A 21,476-nucleotide genomic window follows, 5' to 3' on the forward strand; every position below is an offset into this window, starting at 1 on the left:
TCAACATACAATATACTGGACATAATTTAACTTGAACCCATAAAGAGAAGAATGACAAAGTTGATCTCAGGAATTAGAAATCTCCCTTATTAAGAGAGATTAAGGAAGCTATGTTTACACATTCTTCGAAAAGTATAGTTGATATTATTGATGTTGTCAAAAGGATGAAAAGTTATATCGAAGGTAGTAATAATAAGTTGTTAACTATATCAACACAAAATAGAACAAGAAATGATAAATCTGTATCAATAAGAAATAATGTCTGCTTCTCTGTCTATGCGAGCTAGAAGACCCTACTCAGGGAGCTAGCCTCACCTAATTTCTAATAGTAATTCCTGCTAGGTATGTGCCCAACAGGGAATGGCATATATGTAGGGAGTACAACTTTAAAGAGTACCAAAGCTACCCCACTACCACGAACTTTGCTATATCATATTAATTAGGCTTTGAATTATTTATTTATTTTCTCGCAAGGGTTCCCATCTGAGCTTCTGTGTAGATCGCCCTCTCCCCCTCCGCTCTCTTGTGGACAATATTCACAGTATAATGTTAACAACTTACATGGAGTTTACTACAAGTAAACTTCCGTCCCCTGAGAGTCTCTTATAGGAGCAATGATGGCGGGCCGCGTAGAGGCTCATCATATAAAATGGCCGACTAGAGGCACATAAAATGGCCGCCTAGAGGCACATAAAATGGCCACCCAAAGGCGCATAAAGAGGCCACCTAGAGGCACATAAAGGGGCACAAGAGGCACATAAAGGGGCACCTAGAGGCACATAAAGGGGCACAAGAGGCACATAAGGGGGCACCTAGAGGCACATAAAGAGGCCGCTAAGAAGTCCATAAAAGGGCCGCCAAGAGGTCCAAAAAGAGGCCGCCTAGAGATCCATAAAAGGGCAGCCTAGAGGCACATAAAAGGCCGCCAAGAGGCACATAAAGGGGCCGCCTAGAGGCACATAAAGGGGACACCAAGAGGCACATAAAGAGGCCGCCATGAGGCACATAAAGAGGCCACCTAGAGGCAAATAAAGAGGCCGCCAAGAGGCACATAAAGGGGCCGCCTAGAGGCCCAAAAAAAGGCCGCCAAGAGGCACATAAAGAGGCCGCCATGAGGCACATAAAGAGGCCACCTAGAGGCAAATAAAGAGGCCGCCAAGAGGCACATAAAGGGGCCGCCTAGAGGCACATAAAGAGGCCGCCAAGAGGCACATAAAGAGGCCACCTAGAGGCACACAAAGAGGCCACCTAGAGGCACATAAAGGGGCACCAAGAGGCATATAAAGAGGCAGCCTAGAGGCACATAAAGAGGCCACCTAGAGGTACACAAAGAGGCCACCTAGAGGCACATAAAGAGGCCGCCTAGAGGCACACAAAGAGGCCACCTAGAGGCACATAAAGGGCCGCCTAGAGGCACATAAAGAGGCAGCCTAGAGGCACATAAAGAGGCCGCTAAGAAGTCCATAAAAGGGCCGCCTAGAGGTCCAAAAAGAGGCCGCCTAGAGGTCCATAAATGGGCAGCCTAGAGGCACATAAAAGGCCGCCAAGAGGCACATAAAGGGCCGCCTAAAGGCACATAAAGGGGCCACCTAGAGGCACATAAAGGGGCCACCTAGAGGTACATAAAGGGGCCGCCTAGAGGCACATAAAGAGGCCCCCAAGAAGCACATAAAGAGGCCACCTAGAGGCACATAAAGGGGCCACCTAGAGGTTCATAATAAGACCGCCTAGAGGTACATAAAGGGGTCGCCTAGATGTACATAAAGGGGCCGCCTAGAGGCACATAAAGGGGCCACCTAGAAGCACCGAAAGAGACCGCCTAGATGTACATAAAGGGGCCGCCTAGAGTCACATAAAGGGGCTGCCTAGAGGCACATAAAGGGGCTGCCTAGAGGCACATAAAGGGCCGCCTAGAGGCACATAAAGGGGCTGCCTAGAGGCACATGAAAGGGCCGCCTAGAGGCACATAAAGAAGCCGCCTAGAGGCACATAAAGAAGCCGCCTAGAGGTACATAAAGGGGCTGCCTAGAGGCACATAAAGGGCCGCCTAGAGGCACATAAAGAAGCCGCCTAGAGGCACATAAAGGGGCTGCCTAGAGGCACATAAAGGGCCGCCTAGAGGCACATAAAGGGGCTGCCTAGAGGCACATGAAAGGGCCGCCTAGAGGCACATAAAGGAGCAGCCTAGAGGCACATAAAGGGGCAGCCTAGAGGCACATAAAGCTGCAGCCTAGAGACACATAAAGAAGCCGCCTAGAGGCACATAAAGGGCCGCCTAGAGGCACATAAAGGAGCACCCTAGAGGTACATAAAGGGGCCGCCAAGAGGCACATAAAGGAGCAGCCTAGAGGCACATAAAGGGGCAGCCTAGAGGCACATAAAGCTGCAGCCTAGAGGCACATAAAGAAGCCGCCTAGAGGCACATAAAGGGCCGCCTAGAGGCACATAAAGGAGCACCCTAGAGGCACATAAAGGGGCAGCCTAGAGGCACATGAAGAGGCTGCTTAGAGGCACATAAAGGGGCCACCTAGAGGCTCATAAAGGGGCAGCCTAGAGGCACATAAAAGGGTCGCCTAGAGCACATAAAGTGGCCGCCTAGAGGCGCATAAAGGGGACGCCAAGAGGCCCATAAAAAGGCCGCCTAGAGGCACAAAAGGCCAGTGTTGAATGCCAGTGTTGGCACTATTCTCCTCCCGCCCCATATTGCGACCGGTGTTCGGAATCTGCAGGACTATCACGATGATATTCGGCATATCCTTGAGGTCCAAGGCCATTCTGTCCTACAGGTAGACTCGTTTACTCGTCCCCCTCGTGGTCATCGCTGTCAACCCCTTCGGGTTGTGAAGGTCCTACCTTTGATGGTAGGACCCTTCCACCCTCTGTCATTCTTGCTGGTGCCAGGTGATCTGTTCAGGAGTACATTCCTTTTCCTCGGCTCTGTAACAAGTGCTGGAGGTTTGGGCATGGTGCCCTCCGCTGCTCTGGGACTGTCTCTCTCTGTCCTTTGTGTGGTGGCGAAAGTCACTCTAAGTCGGAGTGCGCTTCTCCCCAAGCTCGTTGCCTCAACTGCAGTGAGGCCCATCCTACCTTCTCCCGTGCGTGTGTCCATTACAAGCTTGAGGCAGCCGTCCTCAACTTGAAGCACCGGGAGCGTTTGTCTTTTCCTGAGGCGAGGTGCCAGGTTTGCCTGCTCCCGCCTTATGCTAACGTCTCTTATGCTCACGTGTTGCGCTCTTCCTCTCCTCGTCCTTCCCACCTTCCTCAGACTTACAACCGCTTCCGGGCCTTGGGCCCTGATGCGCCCACTGCCCCCTCCTCTGTTCCTTTGAGTTCTGTCCCGAAGGGTCCCCCTCCGGGTCCTCTGTCTGGGGTTCCCCTTCTTTCTGCCCGGTCTGTCATGTCTCCTGTGTTTTCTTCCTCGTCTCCCTCCGATCCTCCTTCCCATCCTTCTCCTCCGTCTATTGACTCTCCCTGCCACCAGTCAGTGCGGGCTGATGTCCATCGCTCTCCTAATGGCCGTCGTGTGTGCTCTCGTTCAGCTTCTCCTGTTGAGACGCTGGAATCCGTTGTCCAGTACGTAGTTGCTGGGACACCTGTCTCTTTAAGTCAGAAGTGTAAGCCTGGCTCTTCTCCTTCCTCCTCCCCGGCAGGTAAGAAGGCTTCGCTTTCTTCCTCGGCCCCTACTTCTGATTCTATCACTCCTTCCCTTCCCATTTCGGTGGTTGCGCCCCCTGTTCCTGCTATGGAGGTTTCTTTGACCCCCGCTTCCCTCTCGGTTGCTGCCCTTGCTGAAGTGCGCTTCCCTCTTTCTCCTCCCCCTCTTCCTGCTGCTGTCCTTGACTGCTCCTCTCGGTTGTCTCCTCCTCTTCCTCCGGACCCCGCCCGTCCGCCTCTGGTCTGTTCTCCCGCTTCCTTCCCTCTGTCTTTGCTCAGTTTACCCATGTCCCCTAACCCTGACTTTGCTGACCCTGATCTTCTTTAACGTGCTATGTTGCTCTTTCGCCTTTGTTTCTTCCTTGTTCTCTGTTGTTGTCCTTTCTCTTCTCGTCGATGTCTATTCTTCAATGGAACGTTCGAGATTATTACGCCAATTTCCTTGAACTCCAACTTCTGATTTCGCGGTTTTCGCCCCTTTGTGTCTATCTCCAGGAGCCGATGCTTGGTGCTCGTCCTGGTCGCTTTCGTGGCTATTCCTTTCTCTCCCCCCCCCCCCAGCTGTTGCTTGGGCTCCTAACTATTCTGCTCTCTTGATTCGCTCTGATTTTCCCTTTGTCCCCTTACTTTTTCCTTCGTCTCCCCACTGTTCTGCTGCCCGTAACTTTGTGGGGAAATGGTACACTGTTTGTTCCATTTATCTCCCTCCGAGTGTCCCGCTTTCTCTTCCTGATCTGAAACACATACTGGACTCCTTGCCGGAGCCTGTGCTTCTGCTGGGTGATTTCAATTGTCGTCATTCCCTTTGGGGTGATGTTCTGACGAACACCCGAGGTCGCCTTTTTGAGCCGTTTATCCTCTTTTCTTCCCTGTCTCTTCTGAATTCTCGTGAACCCGCGCATTTGAACTCTCGGACTCGTACCCTTTCCTGTCTTGATCTTTCTCTTTGCTCGTCTTCTCTTTACTTGGATTTCACGTGGCAGGTTCTTGATGACCTCCATGGCAGTGACCATTTCCCCATCCTTGTTCCTTTTTTTTCTTTTCACCCTCCCCTCTCCTTCCCTAGGTGGCAGTTTGCTAAAGCGGACTGGAACCTATTTACCCTCAGTGCTGATCTCTCTGACCTCTCCCTTCTGCCTCTCCCTCGCTCTCTCCTCTTTTTTCATGACACTGTCTTCGAAGCTGCCCTCTGGTCTATTCCTCGCTCTTCCTCTCAGGGTCCACGGCAGGGCGTGCCCTGGTGAAATGCAGACTCTGCTCGGGCTGTCCACTGTAAGCATGCAGCCTGGAAGAGACACCGCTGTCGGTAGACGGCCAATTTTTTTCTTTTCTTTTGGAAAGCAAGTGCGGTGGCCCGTAAGGCCATCCGTATGGCTAAACGTGAATGTTGGGCATCTTATGTCTCCACCATTACGTCCGAAACCTCCTCTGCCACAGATCTGGAAGCGTATCCGCAAGATAGCGGGTAAGTTCGTTCCTGATGTTTCACCGGTCCTTCACCTCCGTGGTACTCTTGTGGCGGACCCGTTGCAGGTCGCTACCGAACTGGGTTCCCTTTTCTTCTGTTAGCTCTGGTCTTCATCTTCCCCAATCTTTCCTTCTTCGTAAATCTATCCTTCAATCTCGTCTTTTAGATTTCTGCACTCGTCTTCGACTTCCCTATAATGATCCCTTCTCTCTGAACTTCGTTCTGCCCTGGCCCTCTGCGGTTCTACAGCGGCGGGCTCCGATGGCATTCATTGAGATGCTTTGCCATCTCCCTCTGTGCACATCTCAGTATTTACTGAGTCTGTATAATCGGATCTGGGAGTCGTCGTCAGTCCCTGAGGACTGGCGGCTCGATGCCGTTGTCCTCCCTGTTCGCAAACCAGGGTCTCTGGGAACATCCCCTAAGGACTTTCACCTTATTGCCCCTCACACGTTGTGCCTGCAAACTCTTTGAACGTATGGTTAACGTTCGTCTGATGTGTTTTCTGGAACACCATCACCTCCTCTCCTCTTCTCAATTTGGTTTCCGCTAGTGCCGCAGCACGACAGATGTCCTGGTGAACTTGGAGGTCTATATTCGTACTGCTTTTGCTGCGAGGACGTCCGTTGTTGCCGTTCTTTTTGACCTGGAAAAGACTTACGACACCACTTGGCGATATCATATTCTATCCCAGCTTCATTCTTTTGGCCTTCGTGGTCATCTCCCTCTCTTTCCCTGCAGCTTCCTCTCTCGTCGTTCCTTTCGGGTGCGCCTTGGTACCGCTCTCTCTGCTTCTTTTCAGCAATACGAAGGTGTACCCCAGGGTAGTGTTCTGAGCACTACTCTTTTTCTGGTTGCCCTCAATGGTCTTCTTTCCTCACTTCCTTCAGGTGTCTTCTCCTCTTTCTATGTCGATGATCTTAACCTTTGCTGTCAGGGTGATGATTCGCCTCTCCTTCAGCGCCGGCTTCAACTTGCGATTGATGCCGTGTCGTCTTGGGCCACCGATCATGGCTTCAAGTTCTCTACTTCTAAGACTTGTCCCATGACCTTTACTCGGAAACGGGTCATTCTTCGTCCCTCTTTGTCACTTTATGGTCATCCCCTTGAGTACAAAGATCCCACAAAGCTTTTGGGGTTATTCTTTGACACTCGTTTGTCTTGGTCGCCCCATATCTCTTACCTCCATGTTGAGTGTTCTAAGGCCCTCACCCTCCTTCAGGTATAGTCCCATACTTCTTGGGGAGCGGATAGGCGCACTCTCCTTGCTTTACATTCCTCTCTCGTCCTGTCTAAGCTCGATTATGATTGCCCTGCTTACTCGTCTGCTTCTCCTTCTATCCTTCGCCGTCTTGATGCTTTGCACCATACTGGGTTGCGCCTCAGTTCTGGTGTCTTTCGTTTGACTCCCGTTCTCCGCTTGTATGTTGACACTGGCTTCCTATCTCTCCAGGACCGCCGTGATCGCTACTGCCTTCGCTATCTTGCGCGGTCGTTGCAACATCCTTCCTCTCGCCTCTGTCGTGCTTTAACCTTTACCCCTCCTGCAGTTCCTGTTCCTCTTCACCACTTCCTCTCCCTCTTTCTGTCCGGTTATCTCGCTTACAGGATTCTCTTTCCATTCGTATTTCTAATATTTCTCCTAGTGTTCTTCCTTCTTTGCCCCCGTGGAGTGTCCCCCTTCCGCAGTTTTGTACTTCCTTGACCCACATCCCTAAAGCTTTTAACCCTCCTACGGTTCTAAAACGCCTTTTCCTTGAGCACTTTTCTTCTCACTCCCACTCCGTTTCCGTCTTTACCGATGGGTCTAAGTCTGCGGACGGTGTTCGCTACTCTGTTGTTTTTCCTGATCACACTTATATGTGTCGCTTACCTCCGGAGACTAACATCTTCACAGGGAGCGTTATGCTATTCTCTATGCTCTTCGTCTCCTGCTCTCTCGTTGTCAATCTTCCTTTGTAGTTGTTGTTGACTCTCGTAGTGCCCTCATGGCTCTTGGGTCCTTTAATCCGGTTCATCCAGTGGTTGTCGAGATCCAGCATTGGCTGTTTCTTGTTCACAGTAAATTTAAGTCGGTTGAGTTTTGTTGGGTTCCCAACCATATTGGTGTCTCTTTAAATGAGCGTGCGGATGCTGCCACCAGGGAAGCTGTCCACTCTTGTCCCATCTCTTGTAAAGGGGTTCCTTATTCCGACTTTTACCCGGTTATACATTCCTCCGTCCTTACCCGTTGGCAGGATTGTTGGTCGTCTGTTAAGGGTAACAAACTACGTTCTCTTAAAAGTTGTGTGTCCTCGTGGCCGTCCTCCTACCATCGTAACTGGCGATGGGAAACGGCCCTGGCGAGGTTGCGTATTGGCCATACTCGCTTAACTCATGGTGACTTGATGGAGCGCCGCCCTGCTCCTTATTGTTCCAATTGCATTGTCCCTCTTACAATCGTGCATATCCTTGTTGAATGTCTTGACTTCCGGGACGAGCGTGTGTCTTGTTTTCCGACCGTCCCCCGTGGTCGCTTGTCTCTTGATAGTATTCTTGGTGACTCGGATACTTTTGATATCGTTCGCCTTATGCGTTTTTGTTCTCGTATTGGCATGCTTGGTGATATTTAGCGCCCTCTGATTATCCCGCACATTTGATGGTGCTACACAGCCTTCCCGGCTTGGTGCCTTCCTTTTGATAATTACTTACTTCTCTCCCTCCCGCCTTCCTTCTATATCTTCCCCCATCCCCCTCACCTCCCCCCCCACATCACCTCTCCCTCTCACCCCCTTCTCCGCGCATCTCACCCCTTGCACAAATCTATCTAAACCTTCCCTCCCCCAGATCCATTCTCAACTCTGCCCTTGCAAGAATTTTAAATTTAGCAATTACCAATAATCTTACCGTATTTTTGTGTTTCCACTATGTTCACAGCATATTCTCTGTACAACTGTTTACACATTCTCTTTCATGTTCTCTGCAAGTTCAATTCATTGCATAGTCTTACATGTTTTACAAAATGTTCATGCATTTTGTTCTTACATGTTCATTTTCTTACATGTTTCTTACATGTTCATGTTCTTACATGTTTCTTACATGTTCATGTTCTTACATGTTTCTTACATGTTCATGTTCTTACATGTTTCTTACATGTTCATGTTCTTACATGTTTCTTACATGTTCATGTTCTTACATGTTTCTTACAAAATGTTAGGTCACTTGGTAAACATTTTGTTGATATAAATGCACTACTCACAGCACTAGGTACTAATTTATCATTCATCATTTTAACAGAAACTTGGCTAAGTAAAGACTATACCCAACTCTACAATTTAGCTGGTTATAAAGCCATTCATAACAGCAGGCCTAATAAAAAAGGAGGTGGCACAGCAATATATTACAAAGATACCTTCATCTGCAATAGTGTCATCAGTGATTGAGACGACTATTGTGAATATACCTTTGCCAAGTTCTCCAGTAAATCCCTTAAATCCTCCCTGACTATCGGTGCCATCTATAGATTTCCTAATACCAACATAGCTTCATTCTCAGATAACGTAGAGAATCTTATCATAAATAACAATCTCAACAAAATTTACATCATTCTGGGAGGTGATTTCAACATTGACCTGGGTCTTCAAAACAACCCTCAAGTTGACTATTTCCGTAACAGCATGCACTCCTGTATGCTAATCCCCAAGCCCACCTGAGTCACTCAAACATCTGCCACTACTCTGGGTCACTTATGGACTAATATAACAGCTCCCCTTACATCTGGGGTAATCTATGACAGAACAACTGACCACTATCCTACCTTCCTCATAGCAAACATGGACACAGCACCGCCAGAAAGCAAGAAACTCTCATTCAGGCTACACAGTGAATCAGCTTTAGGCAATCTTTCTAATGCACTTCACAATATTAACTGGGAATCTGAATTTAATAATACACAGGATATAAACTCATTAACTAACCTCTTTCTCTCCAAAACTCTAAGCCTCTACAACACTCACTGTCCACTCCTTACCAAACAAGTAACTGATAAAAGAAAAAATATCCCGTGGCTCACAAGTGGCATAATCAAATCAATCAACAATAAACATGAATATGAAAAGAAATTTAGGTTTGGGCTAGTTACAAAGGAAGTAGTTAAGAGGTACTCATCAGTGCTTACTAGTATCATAAGAAAAGCTAAACTTTTATATTATGAGACTAGATTCAAAGAAGCAAAAGGCAACATGAAAAGCACATGGAAAACCATCTCTAACATCCTGGGAACTAAACAACACTCCCACAACCAGATAACACTCTCTAAGGATGGCCTTACACCGTCATCTGATTTAGAAATGGCGAATGAATTTAATAGCTTCTTTTCATCGGTTGGTGCTAACCTTGCCAGTAAAATCCCACAGACTCAGACACATATCAACACATATCTCTCAGGCAGCTATCCAAACTCTCTTCTCCTCTCACCAGTCAGCCCGTCAGATGTTGTGTCCATCATACACTCACTAAAAACCAAAGCTGGAAATAAATCAGGTTGTATCTGCACAAAGTGTAGTGGTGCAACGCCAGTGTTCACCCTACCTGCCCTCCCACACCTGGCCAGTGTTCACCCTACCTGCCCTCCCAAACCTGGCCAGTGTTCACCCTACCTGCCCTCCCACACCTGGCCAGGTTCACCCTACCTGCCCTCCCACACCTCGCCAGGTTCACCCTACCTGCCCTCCCACACCTGGCCAGTGTCCACCCTACCTGCCCTCCCACACCTGGCCAGTGTTCACCCTACCTGCCCTCCCAAACCTGGCCAGTGTTCACCCTACCTGCCCTCCCACACCTCGCCAGTGTTCACCCTACCTGCCCTCCCACACCTGGCCAGTGTTCACCCTACCTGCCCTCCCACACCTCGCCAGTGTTCACCCTACCTGCCCTCCCACACCTGGCCAGTGTTCACTCTACCTGCCCTCCCACACCTGGCCAGTGTTCACCCTACCTGCCCTCCCACACCTGGCCAGTGTTCACTCTACCTGCCCTCCCACACCTCGCCAGTGTTCACCCTACCTGCCCTCCCACACCTGGCCAGTGTTCACCCTACCTGATCTCATACACCTCGCCAGTGTTCACCCTACCTGCCCTCCCACACCTGGCCAGTGTTCACACTACCTGCCCTCCCACACCTGGCCAGTGTTCACCCTACCTGCCCTCCCACACCTCGCCAGGTTCACCCTACCTGCCCTCCCACACTTGGCCAGTGTCCACCCTACCTGCCCTCCCACACCTGGCCAGTGTTCACCCTACCTGCCCTCCCAAACCTGGCCAGTGTTCACCCTACCTGCCCTCCCACACCTCGCCAGTGTTCACCCTACCTGCCCTCCCACACCTGGCCAGTGTTCACCCTACCTGCCCTCCCACACCTCGCCAGTGTTCACCCTACCTGCCCTCCCACACCTGGCCAGTGTTCACCCTACCTGCCCTCCCAAACCTGGCCAGTGTTCACCCTACCTGCCCTCCCACACCTGGCCAGGTTCACCCTACCTGCCCTCCCACACCTCGCCAGGTTCACCCTACCTGCCCTCCCACACCTGGCCAGTGTCCACCCTACCTGCCCTCCCACACCTGGCCAGTGTTCACCCTACCTGCCCTCCCAAACCTGGCCAGTGTTCACCCTACCTGCCCTCCCACACCTCGCCAGTGTTCACCCTACCTGCCCTCCCACACCTGGCCAGTGTTCACCCTACCTGCCCTCCCACACCTCGCCAGTGTTCACCCTACCTGCCCTCCCACACCTGGCCAGTGTTCACTCTACCTGCCCTCCCACACCTGGCCAGTGTTCACCCTACCTGCCCTCCCACACCTGGCCAGTGTTCACTCTACCTGCCCTCCCACACCTCGCCAGTGTTCACCCTACCTGCCCTCCCACACCTGGCCAGTGTTCACCCTACCTGCCCTCATACACCTCGCCAGTGTTCACCCTACCTGCCCTCCCACACCTGGCCAGTGTTCACACTACCTGCCCTCCCACACCTGGCCAGTGTTCACCCTACCTGCCCTCCCACACCTCGCCAGTGTTCACCCTACCTGCCCTCCCACACCTGGCCAGTGTTCACCCTACCTGCCCTCCCACACCTCGCCAGTGTTCACCCTACCTGCCCTCCCACACCTGGCCAGTGTTCACCCTACCTGCCCTCCCACACCTGGCCAGTGTTCACTCTACCTGCCCTCCCAAACCTGGCCAGTGTCCACCCTACCTGCCCTCCCACACCTGGCCAGTGTTCACTCTACCTGCCCTCCCACACCTCGCCAGTGTTCACCCTACCTGCCCTCCCACACCTGGCCAGTGTTCACCCTACCTGCCCTCATACACCTCGCCAGTGTTCACCCTACCTGCCCTCCCACACCTGGCCAGTGTTCACCCTACCTGCCCTCCCACACCTGGCCAGTGTTCACTCTACCTGCCCTCCCACACCTCGCCAGTGTTCACCCTACCTGCCCTCCCACACCTGGCCAGTGTTCACCCTACCTGCCCTCATACACCTCGCCAGTGTTCACCCTACCTGCCCTCCCACACCTGGCCAGTGTTCACCCTACCTGCCCTCCCACACCTGGCCAGTGTTCACTCTACCTGCCCTCCCACACCTCGCCAGTGTTCACCCTACCTGCCCTCCCACACCTGGCCAGTGTTCACTCTACCTGCCCTCCCACACCTCGCCAGTGTTCACCCTACCTGCCCTCCCACACCTCGCCAGTGTTCACCCTACCTGCCCTCCCACACCTGGCCAGTGTTCACCCTACCTGCCCTCCCACACCTGGCCAGTGTTCACCCTACTTGCCCTCCCACACCTCGCCAGTGTTCACCCTACCTGCCCTCCCACACCTGGCCAGTGTTCACACTACCTGCCCTCCCACACCTCGCCAGTGTTCACCCTACCTGCCCTCCCACACCTGGCCAGTGTTCACACTACCTGCCCTCCCACACCTGGCCAGTGTTCACCCTACCTGCCCTCCCACACCTGGCCAGTGTTCACCCTACCTGCCCTCCCACACCTGGCCAGTGTTCACCCTACCTGCCCTCCCACACCTGGCCAGTGTTCACCCTACCTGCCCTCCCACACCTGGCCAGTGTTCACCCTACCTGCCCTCCCACACATGGCCAGGTTCACCCAACCTGCCCTCCCACACCTGGCCAGTGTTCACCCTACCTGCCCTCCCACACCTGGCCAGGTTTACCCAACCTGCCCTCCCACACCTGGCCAGTGTTCACCCTACCTGCCCTCCCACACCTGGCCAGTGTTCACCCTACCTGCCCTCCCACACCTGGCCAGTGTTCACCCTACCTGCCCTCCCACACCTGGCCAGTGTTCACCCTACCTGCCCTCCCACACATGGCCAGGTTCACCCAACCTGCCCTCCCACACCTGGCCAGTGTTCACCCTACCTGCCCTCCCACACCTGGCCAGTGTTCACCCTACCTGCCCTCCCACACATGGCCAGGTTCACCCTACCTGTCCTCCCACACCTGGCCAGTGTTCACCCTACCTGCTATCCCATACCTGGCCAGTGTCCACCCTACCTGCCCTCCCACACCTGGCCAGTGTTCACCCTACCTGCCCTCCCACACCTGGCCAGTGTTCACCCTACCTGCCCTCCCACACCTGGCCAGTGTTCACCCTACCTGCCCTCCCACACCTCGCCAGTGTTCACCCTACCTGCCCTCCCACACATGGCCAGGTTCACCCTACCTGTCCTCACACACCTGGCCAGTGTTCACCCTACCTGCCCTCCCACACCTGGCCAGTGTTCACCCTACCTGCCCTCCCACACCTGGCCAGTGTTCACCCTATCTGCCCTCCCACACCTCGCCAGTGTTCACCCTACCTGCCCTCCTACACCTGGCCAGTGTTCACCCTACCTGCCCTCCCACACCTCGCCAGTGTTCACCCTACCTGCCCTCCCACACATGGCCAGGTTCACCCTACCTGCCCTCCCTCACCTGGCCTGTGTTCACCCTATCTGCCCTCCCACACCTGGCCAGTGTTCACCCTACCTGCCCTCCCACACCTGGCCAGTGTTCACCCTACCTGCCCTCCCACACCTGGCCAGTGTTCACCCTACCTGCCCTCCCACACCTCGCCAGTGTTCACCCTACCTGCCCTCCCACACCTGGCCAGTGTTCACCCTATCTGCCCTCCCACACCTCGCCAGTGTTCACCCTACCTGCCCTCCCAAACCTGGCCAGTGTTCACCCTACCTGCCCTCCCACACCTCGCCAGTGTTCACCCTACCTGCCCTCCCACACCTCGCCAGTGTCCACCCTACCTGCCCTCCCACACCTGGCCAGTGTTCACCCTACCTGCCCTCCCACACCTCGCCAGTGTTCACCCTACCTGCCCTCCCACACCTGGCCAGTGTTCATCCTACCTGCCCTCCCACACCTCGCCAGTGTTCACCCTACCTGCCCTCCCACACCTCGCCAGTGTTCACCCTACCTGCCCTCCCACACCTGGCCAGTGTTCACCCTACCTGCCCTCCCACACCTGGCCAGTGTTCATCCTACCTGCCCTCCCACACCTCGCCAGTGTTCACCCTACCTGCCCTCCCACACCTCGCCAGTGTTCACCCTACCTGCCCTCCCACACCTGGCCAGTGTCCACCCTACCTGCCCTCCCACACCTGGCCAGTGTTCACCCTACCTGCCCTCCCACACCTGGCCAGTGTTCACCCTACCTGCCCTCCCACACCTCGCCAGTGTTCACCCTATCTGCCCTCCCACACCTCGCCAGTGTTCACCCTACCTGCCCTCCCACACCTGGCCAGTGTTCACCCTATCTGCCCTCCCACACCTCGCCAGTGTTCACCCTACCTGCCCTCCCACACCTGGCCAGTGTTCACCCTACCTGCCCTCCCACACCTCGCCAGTGTTCACCCTACCTGCCCTCCCACACCTGGCCAGTGTTCACCCTACCTTCCCTCCCACACCTGGCCAGTGTTCACCCTACCTGCCCTCCCACACCTGGCCACTGTTCACCCTACCTGCCCTCCCACACCTCGCCAGTGTCCACCCTACCTGCCCTCCCACACCTGGCCAGTGTTCACCCTACCTGCCCTCCCACACCTAGCCAGTGTTCACCCTACCTGCCCTCCCACACCTGGCCAGTGTTCACCCTACCTGCCCTCCCACACCTGGCCAGTGTTCACCCTACCTGCCCTCCCACGCCTCGCCAGTGTTCACCCTACCTGCCCTCCCACACCTGGCCAGTGTTCACCCTACCTGCCCTCCCACACCTCGCCAGTGTTCACCCTACCTGCCCTCCCACACCTCGCCAGTGTTCAACCTACCTGCCCTCCCACACCTGGCCAGTGTTCACCCTACCTTCCCTCCCACACCTGGCCAGTGTTCACCCTACCTGCCCTCCCACACCTCGCTAGGTTCACCCTACCTGCCCTCCTCCGGCTCGTCAGCGTTAACCCTTACCTTTTCCCGGTTAACCCGGTTTCTTACCTCTTTCCATTTTCTCCCCCATCATCCCACTCCCATTGGTCCCCCAGTTGGTTCCTACCCTCATTCCCCTCGTCACCTCTTCTGTCAAGAAATTACTTTCCACTGAAAACTCTAGGTGGAGCACACCAAATATTTCGCAATTTACCCAATAGAAATCGTACGTGGTTTCTTGGAGTATTTAACTTAGGCCAACCCCCGACCAGCCTATGTCCGTCCCGTACCTCAGACCATTTCCCCTGCAAGGTTGGGTGCGGCTGGCGCCAAGCATCTGGCCGCCAACATTGGATACACAGACAAACAGACAGTCTCTCTTAAATGTGTTGTTGGGATAGTTTTAATCGGGTTCGTGACCTGTGATTGTGGTTTCTGGCTCTAGAGTTTCTTCAAAATAAAATCTAAATGAAGGTTGGATATGAAAATATTTATTAGTTTTATTCAGAATTATTTTTTGTGAAATAATTCCCATTCCAAAACTATTGGTTTATGGTAAATTGTGGGTATAAGTTTGTGATCTTGGAAGGTGTCAGCAGTGTCCAGGAGTGAAATTGTTGGTTATACTTAATTCTGAATTCCAGGAAAGATTGTCTGAACCGTTATGTGCTGCACTTCTGTTAGATATTCTGTATATTCGACTAAGAAAATATATAATAAAGTATCAACACCATACTGTTGGCTTCATGGTATTGTCAAAGACACAGATGTCAATTTTGTACATAATTGGCTAATACGGCTCCAGAAGCGAACAATCTCTGCATAATACAGTTTCCATATGAGAAAATAAGCCGTGTTCACGCACCATAACCCAAAAGTCAACACGACATTGATTACTTGACTTATATTAAAATATAGACAAGTTTTATGTTATAAAACAAAACGGGAAAGATGAGGAATAACCCAAAAATAAATTTATTATTAGTTTTCAGTCACAAAATTTATTTATTTAACTATTTAACAAATACAACTTGTGTTGATAAAGTAAATTTTGTATGTTTTGTATTTCCAGGTGGCGAAAACCCGACGAAGTTTTAAATACAGATGGAAATCGTAGAAAGTCTTTAATAATAGAAAAACTAAGACATAAATAACTTCGTATTATTTATTAATAATCAAGGACCTGAAAACAAAATTAAATAAAATAACCAATAAAACTGGGAAGCAATAATGCTCACATCCAACAAGGATAAAGTCACGACTAAGTTATTGTCTGGTCTGGAATGTGATTAAATGTGTATTGTAATATAAACAAGTGGAGAAGAATTTTTAGGAAATGTTTAAGGTGTGGAGATTTAAATTAAATATCTCGCTCATATATGAATAGTGTAACAAAGCCTGACACAATTTTTGTCAATAAATTATGTTGTCAACTGTGAACCCACATGGTTAATGTTTTAGTAAAAGAAACTTACCGTTGGCTTCTGACTGCTGTTGTTAAACTTGACCAACGTAGTGTGAAGAGTGAACCATAAAGCCCAATATGTTCTCCATAATGCCAGTAGATTTTAACAGACTGCGGTATGAACTGGCTGTGACTAAGGCAGGACGAGACGCGCTAGCAAGTGTGTTTATGTGGTCGTACCGGGGCACCTTCCCAGTAGTGACTTACCTCAAGCAGGACTTGGGGTACACCAATGCTCAGTACAAGCATGACTTCGATGCTCACCAGAGGGATAAACTACAAGCTTCCTCCGACGCGGCAACTTCTGACGTCACCCTGTTGTATAAACTCCTGCAACGTGTGTGTGGTCTGGCTGAGATGAATGACCCCGCGTGGACCACTCCAGGGCCTCAGGGACCATCACTTGAACACCTCATTTACAGCCTGAAGCAACACCGAAACACGTTGGCCCATGATAATGTGAGAATGACGGAGCAAGACCTGAAGAATAAGCTGACGGATCTCACAGACTTAATGACGAAGATGTTGGTTGAGGCCGGCAACAAGTGGAGGATAGACCGCCAGGATGTGGACAAGGCGAGCAGAGATGCCACAGAGTATATTGATGGACTGCGAGCAAAGATCAGAGAGCCGCTGGATCCCTCAGAGATGGATTATTTAGCTCAGCTCCACCAGGATATTAAGGTGTTCAAAAGCCACATCACAGAAGAGGTTAAACAGATGAGCAAGCAGGAGCTAACTGAAGGGTATAAACTGCTGTACCAGATTGTTCCCGCACCCTGGCTCCTCCTCAACATTAACTACAACCCAAGTCGTGCTTTTACACGACTACGACTCCTTGAAAATCCCGTCATAGGGGCAAGACCCTCCCATGCTGCCAAGGGTCAGGATATAAACTATGAAGACATCTTGAGTATGAGACGAGAGGACGGAAGAGCCCCTCAGTGTGTCCTCCTGACGGGGGAAGGTGGTATGGGCAAGACAACTTTACTCAAGCTCATCCTCGAGAAGTGGGTAGAGGACCCTGCTGCCATACGTCACCTGGGCACTGTGGACCTCGTTTTCTATGTACAGTGCAGGGACACACATCTTAATACCTTCAATGATCTCCTCTGCCAGTTGCTGCCTCAAACACTTCGTGATTCTGACACTGATTTCCAGCTGTTTAAGGAGATAATCTTGAGCTTAAATATATTAGTCCTGATTGACGGCTACGACGAGGTCAACGACCATTCAGGAAGGCTGGTGAAGGAGCTGTTGCACCTGCCTGGCAAGGATGTGAGGTTGGTGATAACCACACGGCCGGGGTGGGACCAACAACTGTCACAGCTCGTCCCACACACCAGACCTCGCTGCAACATCCTCGTCTTGGGCATCACTCCAGAACGTCGCGTGGAGTTCGCCAAGAGAACCATCAAGGTGCTGGTGGAGGAAGAGAGCCAACGGAGTGACATCACAGGGAGGTTTACCCAGCGGCTGGAGCAGATGAGTCAGTTCCTGGGTGAGTACCTCAAAACTCCACTCACCTTGACCTTTTTGGAGCTGCTGTGTGTCGAGGCTCCAGAAGAATTTAACAACCTCACCACAAACACTCAAGTCTACGAGAAGATTCATGACTTCATAACCAACAAACTGGTGTCCAGACTCACAGCCAAACACGTGACCGAACCCAAAGGAAAATGTGACGAAAATGTGAAAAAGTTTTTGAGGTTCTTAGAAGAGATTAGTTTAAGAGGGATCCAGAGGCAGGAATACGACCTTTGGCCGGAGACGGAAGCGGAGATTAGGGAGAAGTGTGACACTCTGGGACTGCCGCAGGAGGAGGTCTTGTCCAACTATTTCGCAAGAACCAGCTACCGTCGGGGCCTCAATGTGGTGTGGGTGTTTGGCTATTTTCACGCCAGGTACCAGGAGTATTGTGCCAGCAGGGGGCTGGTCGCTCTCTTGTTGAGGGCTGAGCAAGACCGAAGTGATCCAGCATCACACCGTGTGTCAGGGGTAAGGTCTTTAATCATTGACCTCTTGGTGGATGTTGTACGTAAGGAAAAACGCTCCTTGGGAGATCACCTGAAAGGGTCAAAGTTTGATATTAGCGACGTGCAACAAGAGTTTAAGGAGCGCCCCAGATGGCAGAACATTTTACTCAGCACTACCGGGGTGCTGTGTGCCCGGGGAGTAGAGCACAGGTTCATTACTCACATAATTGACCTGTGCGAGATGGTTACACCTGAGACTGACGAGCTGTTGAAGCATGTAGCAGAGTCCCGCGAGAGTGAGCAAGTCATCCAAGCCGTGTGTGAGAAGCTGCGTACACAACCCTGGTGGGCAATACGGAGTGTTGACTCGTGGGTTTTCCTGCCGCTTGTTCTTAAGAAGGTGACACCTAAGAATATTTACCTAGTCATAAAGGATGCACCCCATCTAAAGCAGTGTCTGTCTACACTGTCAGTGCTGGCAAAAATGAAGGTAACCGTATCCTTAGATCTTGAATATTTTGAATATAGATTATTCAGCAAATATTTTGAGATACCAAAACAATGTTTGGAGAGGCTGACAGCCCCCGGCAGTAAGTGTACCTTAGAGAAGTTTCATGGTGACTTGTCTGAGGCAGCCATACCCCTCCTGCCTCACACCCTCAAGACCCTCATCCTGCACCTCACACCACAGCAACTGCCCGCCCTCATCCGTCACCTGCCTCACCTTCCTCACCTGCAGACTCTTGGTAAATATTAATATTTTCCACCATAATTTTTAGGGTTATTCATTAATACCAAAATTACGCAAAGGGCTTCATTCGTCATGTTTAATATAGTAATTCAGATTTACATTGTTAACATATATGTTTACAACCTTATGGACGAAAGACTCCTTATATTGTTTACAAATATAATCACCTTAAGGGAGACAAACACCTTATATTGTTTACAAATATAGTCACCTTATGGACGACAAACACCTGATATTGTTTACAAATATATTCATCTTCTGGACGACAAACACCAGATATTGTTTACAAATATAGTCACCTTAAGAGCGACAAACATCTTATATTGTTTACAAATATAGTCACCTTAAGGGTGACAAACACCTGATATTGTTTACAAATATAGTCACCTTAAGAGCGACAAACAGCTTATATTGTTTACAAATATAGTCACCTTAAGGGTGACAACCCCCTTACATTGTTTACAAATATAGTCACCTTTAGGGTGACAAACCTTCTACTTTGATTACAAATATAGACTTATTAAGGGCGACTACTCCATGAATAATAAATTTTCGAAACATTCCGCTGCTGTATATATTCTTGTGCATAAATAATTTCATGAAGTATTTAGCGACGCCATACTTTTGGTTCAGATGACTTACCACTTTGACTTTAACTCGTTGTACAGATCTCCTTTCAATGTGACCTAATTCCTGTTCAAGATGACTTTTCACTGTGACCTAATTCCTGTTCAGGATGACCTTTCACTGTGACCTAATTCCTGTTCAAGATGACCTTTCACTGTGACCTAATTCCTGTTCAAGATGACTTTTCACTGTGACCTAATTCCTGTTCAGGATGACCTTTCACTGTGACCTAATTCCTGTTCAAGATGACCTTTCACTGTGACCTAATTCCTGTTCAAGATGACCTTTCACTGTGACCTAATTTCTGTTTAAGATGACTTTTCACTGTGACCTAATTCCAGTTAAAGATGACCTTTCACTGTGACCTTGACTTAGTTTATATGACCTTCTAATGAGACCTTCACCACTGATAAAGATGACCATGACTGTGACCTTGACCATGACACAGATGACCTTGACTGTGACCTTGACAATTGATAGATAACCTTGACTGTGACCTTGACCATTGATACAGATGACCTTGACCGTGGCTTTTAAAAGCTATTAATACATAGTTTAGATGCTATTAATACTGTCCAAAATACGGACTTGTCATCAGGTAATAAACCCAGCAGTAAGGTGAGTGGATGGCTCAGTATATCTTCTTGTTATATCTTAGAACATACCAGTAACGACCGTGACTGTATCTCAGCGTATATCTTCAGACATTACCCTGGACGACACGGGCTACGTGGACTCGGACACCCTGGACATTCTGCCGCACCAGGGAAGGATACTCAACCTGACCATCAGGCGGGACCTCACTGATGACGACCCCGCCATAGACTGGTGCTGCCGCCTGGCGGCTCAGCTGTGTCCTCCCTCAGGAGAAGGGTACAGTTTCCTGCACTTCCGGGACACGCGTCTCACCAGTACGTATTAGCGACATTTTAACACGTGAATATCTGTAACTCAGTTGTTTTATTCACAGTGCTTCCAGTGGTTTCAAAAATATTTATTTTTACATTAAAAGTCATGAATTAGAGAACTTATAAGGCTTCTTGAGTAACTTTGAGCACCGTTTAGCGACCAAGAATATTCATTAAGCAAGCTTATATTCATTAAGCATTGATTATAAGATAACACTGATCAATATTTAGCCCAACATTGTCTTGCTTAATACAAGCTAGATTTACTTGATAAAAGTTTTCTTTGGCATGAGTGTGTGACATAGACAGGTGTGGGTGGGGAGAGTAGCCAGGTGTGGGCTTTAGTGTTCCCTCTCATGTGCAGGTGTGGGTCGGGAGAGTAGCCAGGTGTGGGCTTTAGTGTTCCCTCTCATGTGCAGGTGTGGGTGGGGAGAGGAGCCAGGTGAGGGATTCCGTTTTCCCTCTCATCTACAGGTGTGGGTCGGGAGAGTAGCAGATGTGGGCATCAGTGTTCCCTCTCATGTGCAGGTGTGGGGATGGAGAGTTACCAGGTGTATGCTTCAGTTTTCCCTCTCATCTGCAGGTGTGGGTGGGGAAAGTAGTCAGGTGTGAAGGAGACAGGTGTTGGTTTTACTGTTCCGTGTCATCTGCAAGTGGGCGCTGGCAGTGGTCCCTGCTGTAGAATTCAGTATTTACTCTGATATGCAGGTTTGGATGAGGAGAATAGGCTGGTGTGGGGCATCTTCTGCAGGTGTGGGTGGGGAGAGTAGCCAGGTGTGGTGGAAGGAGTGGAAGGTGTTTGAAAGCTGTGACAACGTTTGTTTTCATGTATTAGCTACGTTATTGTGTGGTTGTCAATAAGTTGCCACAATTTACTGCACAACTTTGGCTAAACAATTTTGAGACCGTGTCGCAACCTTAAATGTTGCATAAAAATCGTTTTCCTGATTGATGGAATATATATAAAAAATATAGAAATATATTAAAAATATATTTCTACATATACTAGAAATAAAATTGAAGCATAATAAAAGGTAGGTTAAAAATATTTTATTCATTACTTTCACTTAATGGAGAATCCATGGTAGTGGTGGTGGAATTGTTGCTGGGTTGTGGTTGGGGGCAGTGGTGGTAGGTTGTGATTGGTGGCAGCGGTGGGTGATGTTTATTGTTGGCGGTAGTGGTTGGTTCTAGTGGTGGTTAATAGTTGTGGTT

General features: G+C 50.3%; 1 protein-coding gene across 1 annotated transcript in view; it reads left to right on the top strand.

The window, feature by feature from the left end:
- The window catches only part of LOC138350608 (uncharacterized), a 401,046-nt gene extending 380,771 nt beyond the window's left edge, over window positions 1-20,275 (top strand). Inside the window, exons 2-3 of the mRNA XM_069301636.1 lie at window positions 15,607-18,721; window positions 20,058-20,275. Of these exons, the coding sequence (XP_069157737.1) occupies window positions 16,078-18,721; window positions 20,058-20,275 (2,862 nt within the window). The 5' untranslated portion in view covers window positions 15,607-16,077. The remainder of the gene's footprint in view (window positions 1-15,606; window positions 18,722-20,057) is intronic.
- Window positions 20,276-21,476: the final 1,201 nt, after the last annotated feature.

The sequence above is a fragment of the Procambarus clarkii genome, chromosome 46 (genome assembly GCF_040958095.1).
Source record: "Procambarus clarkii isolate CNS0578487 chromosome 46, FALCON_Pclarkii_2.0, whole genome shotgun sequence".
NCBI classification, from domain to species: Eukaryota; Metazoa; Arthropoda; class Malacostraca; order Decapoda; family Cambaridae; genus Procambarus; species Procambarus clarkii.